At 48.3% G+C, this 3,477-nt stretch overlaps 1 protein-coding gene across 1 annotated transcript; it reads left to right on the forward strand.

Annotated features, from left to right (window-relative positions):
- Positions 1–627: 627 nt before the first annotated feature.
- On the forward strand, positions 628–1,891 carry LOC104534080 (chromosome unknown open reading frame, human C1orf174; the record flags this gene model as incomplete). The annotated part of the gene is made up of 2 exons (XM_010193713.1): positions 628–1,122; positions 1,781–1,891. Coding segments are annotated over 2 exons (606 nt in total), but the record flags the coding sequence as incomplete, so codon positions are not given.
- Positions 1,892–3,477: the final 1,586 nt, after the last annotated feature.

Raw genomic sequence — 3,477 nt, forward strand, 5'->3', positions numbered from 1 at the left:
GGATGAGACCCGCGGGGTCGGCAGTAGCGGTGTGTGGGGATGCGGATAATTATTAACAGCTCCAAACCGAGCACCACCGGGAGGGAATTCCCTGGAGAATTTAATTAAATTCTTCACCTTTCCAGCCTTCTCGCCACTTCGTTAGGCGCCTGTGTGAAAAAATACAGCACAGGGGCGTATTTGTGGGCTCCAAGACCGGGTTTTGGATTCGTTACCATTTAAAGACCGGGGACTGCTAGCAAACGGCAGGATGCTTTGCCATCCCCGGTGATTGTCCTTCCCGTTACATTAATTAATTACATTAATTGCCATCTACAGCATCCCTTTGAAAATACGAAAATGGTGATTAGGCACGTACAGTGCTAGTTTGTGCTTTGAGATGCAGCCTTCCACCGGTGATGGACTGGACTGTACGTCACGGTTTAGTGCAAGCTGTCGGCACCTCTTTTCTATTTTTATGTGCATTTTTTATTAATTATTATTCTTAGCAGTGCAGATTTAGATCAAGGTGCCGCTTGCTCGATGAAGCCCTTCGGTTCCGCATCCAGCCTTGCAACCAGAGAGATATGTTGATTTTGTTTTTCCTTATTTCAAGGAAGCTTTAGGATGTTATTTTCTTTCTAACAGCGTTCTTCGCCCAAAGCGCCTGACAGACAACCCTCAAAGCGGCTAAAATGTGAAAACACCAGTCCAGTAAAATCAGAACCAGAAGGATTTGCGTGTGGAAGTGGAAACCTCGCTGCGCTGGGGGAAACGCCTGAGACATCTGATGGGGATCAGCATCCAGAAGATCCAGGAGACAGCAATATAATTCAACAGAAGAAGGGGGAAAACATTCCAGAGGCTGAGGAAGAGGAACAGGAAAAGGAGCAGAGTGTTCCTCTCCAGCCACACGCAGTGAAATCAAGCATCGCTCCACCAAAAATGGACAGTGGTGAAAATCTTGGCTACAGCGAGGAGGAGAGCACCCGGGAGAGCATGCTGTCAGATGGCTCTGGCTTGGAGGACCTTGCAGATCTCCCGAAGAAGCTGACACAAGCAGACCACAGCGCTTTCCTGGATGAAGACAGCAACCAGCCGATGCCGGTGCACCGGTTCTTCGGAGACGTTGAGTTTATGCAGGTGAGGTGGTGGCAGTCTGTTCACCCTCCACAGGCTCAGCCTTGTGTCCTCAGACAAGACCAGGCTAGGCTCACAACTGTAGGTGAGCTTGGCCAGCATCAGTGGACATCTGAAGTCGTGTCTGTCCCCTAGATAGAACTGGCTCAATCAGAGATGAAAGGAATTGCCCAACAAAATTAATTTCAGATGTGAGGTCTTTCTTACTTAGATTGTTTAGCCCAACTCCATAAAATAGGTATTTTTGCTCATAAAGAGCTGTATGGTGGAAACACAGCGTTATTGTCAAAATAGTTTGGCTATTGGCTCTTAATCGTGATTATTGTCATTCTTTGAAGTGGAAACCGGTTTCTGGCCACCTCTGCTTTTGGACTGATCAGGGGCCAGAGCTTTAAGTTCAAATCCCAGGTCTGCCTTTAAGGTTGCACAGCTTTGGGGAAGGGATGCTCCCTGCTTTGAGGTGTTTCCTGAGGCTTGGCGTTTAGCGGGAGCTGAGCTCCTCTGCCTGAGCTTTGGGTCTGCGCCACCGCTTCCAAGCGCAGAGGTGTGCGTTGGTGCCTCGTGTACCCGAGTGGAAGCGCGTGAGCTGTGTGTGGAGGGGTGGGAGGTCTGCCATTCGCCACAGCTGACTTCCCCTCATGGCTTTACCTTTCCCTTAAAGGACCTCCCAGCTTTTCCACTCCCAGGCACGGCGGCGAGCAGGCGAGAATTCAGAAAGCTGCACTTCATTGCAAAGGAAGATGAGGAGGAGGAGGAAGAGGATGCTGCCTAACAACAAACTGTAAATAAATGAAACCTTTATTTTTTTTCCTTTTCCTTTGCAACCACGTAACGATGCCTGGCTGTGCCGTGAACATAAGGTGTCTGCGTTTGCCTTTTCTCAGAGAGACAACTGGTGGAGTTTGTTTTTCTGGAACTGGCACAGTATTTCCTCAGTTATCTGGGGCAAAGATTGACTGAGCTGTCAGTGACCTGGAAAGAAATTGTACTTAGGAAAAGGACAGGGGGAAATACACCTTCTTGATGCTCTTTTATGAATTTGGGCCTGTGTCTAGGGCCAACGTTTGGTCTTCTTCCTCCTTGTTTAAAAACAGCCAAGCTGTGTTAGAAAACGGCCCTTTCTCTTTTAATTCTGCGACGTCTGCCCTTGCCCCCATCTAAACCAGAACCAATCAGAGCTGTAAAATGCGGCTCTGGATGTCGATGGGAGGTGAGTGGTGCTGGTATCTGGGAGTTAAGCCCATTTTTATTGCCTGTCCGTTTTCTGCCTGCCCCCCTGTCCCTCCACACCAGGCACAGCTGCGTCACGCAGCTGGAGCGGCGTTTTCAGTCGACTTCCAAGGGTTTTGAGCAGGGGCTGTGTCAACAAAGATATTGGTGGTGATAAAGGAGGAATGGAATCTCTCAGTGTAGGACGTGTCCATAAATGAACAAGTGCTGACTGCTAGGGCTGCGGGTCAGTCCACCAGATCTGTTCTCCTGGCCTGCGCTTGAAGGTCACAAGCGACATCGGCTCATTTCAGAGCTGGGAACTCATCTGATGTGTGTAATACTTCTTTGAAAGTGGGATTACGCAATAAGCTTCTAGATCTTTATTGTTATAAATAGCTCCTTCTACGTTTCTAAAAATACAGAGGGAACGTTATCAGCAGATGGTTTAAATAAATATTAATTTCTACAGCTATAGCCTGTTAAACATGCAAAAGTTGTAAGCCAAACAACTTGTCTATGCATGACATGTTAATTTATTCCCATTTCCACTCCAGCTGATGCATTGTTTCTGTCAGCGATATTTCTTGGCTCCCTTTTCGCTCCAGTTCTGTAACACAGGAAAAACCTCATTTTTCAGTGGCGTACCCGTGGTTTTCAGCACAGCTCCTTCTTGCAGCAGCTCTCCTCAAACGCTGTGTTTGCTCCTGTGTCTTCCTAGCGAACCCGTCTGCACCCACAGACGTTCGTTTGGGTTTCAGCACTGGGTGGAATGGGGGTTTTCAGTTTGCAGGACGTGTGCCATAGCGATGATGGTGTTTGCCACCAGAACCCGAGCCGAGCTGCCTTCCCCAGTGTCAAACTGCATCTTGTGTGCGTTCCCATCCGTTACCCACGGCGTGAGTTCACTGAGGCAGCCTGCAACCATCGATTCAGTGCATCGGCATTGGAAATCCACTATTTAAAAGGCATCTACTGCCTTCTCCTATTGAAATGCACCGAGTTTGTTGTTTCAAGAAAATCAATGCTCTTGTAGCAAAGCTCCTGCATTTCCGAGACTGAGTAAGTTGTGGCTCACGCAGCAATGGGATCTTAATGCCTTTCTGCATGGCCTGGCTGGGTTTCACAGAATCCCAGAATATGAGGAGT

Source organism: Mesitornis unicolor, unplaced genomic scaffold, assembly GCF_000695765.1.
Source record: "Mesitornis unicolor isolate BGI_N332 unplaced genomic scaffold, ASM69576v1 Scaffold51191, whole genome shotgun sequence".
NCBI classification, from domain to species: domain Eukaryota; kingdom Metazoa; phylum Chordata; class Aves; order Mesitornithiformes; family Mesitornithidae; genus Mesitornis; species Mesitornis unicolor.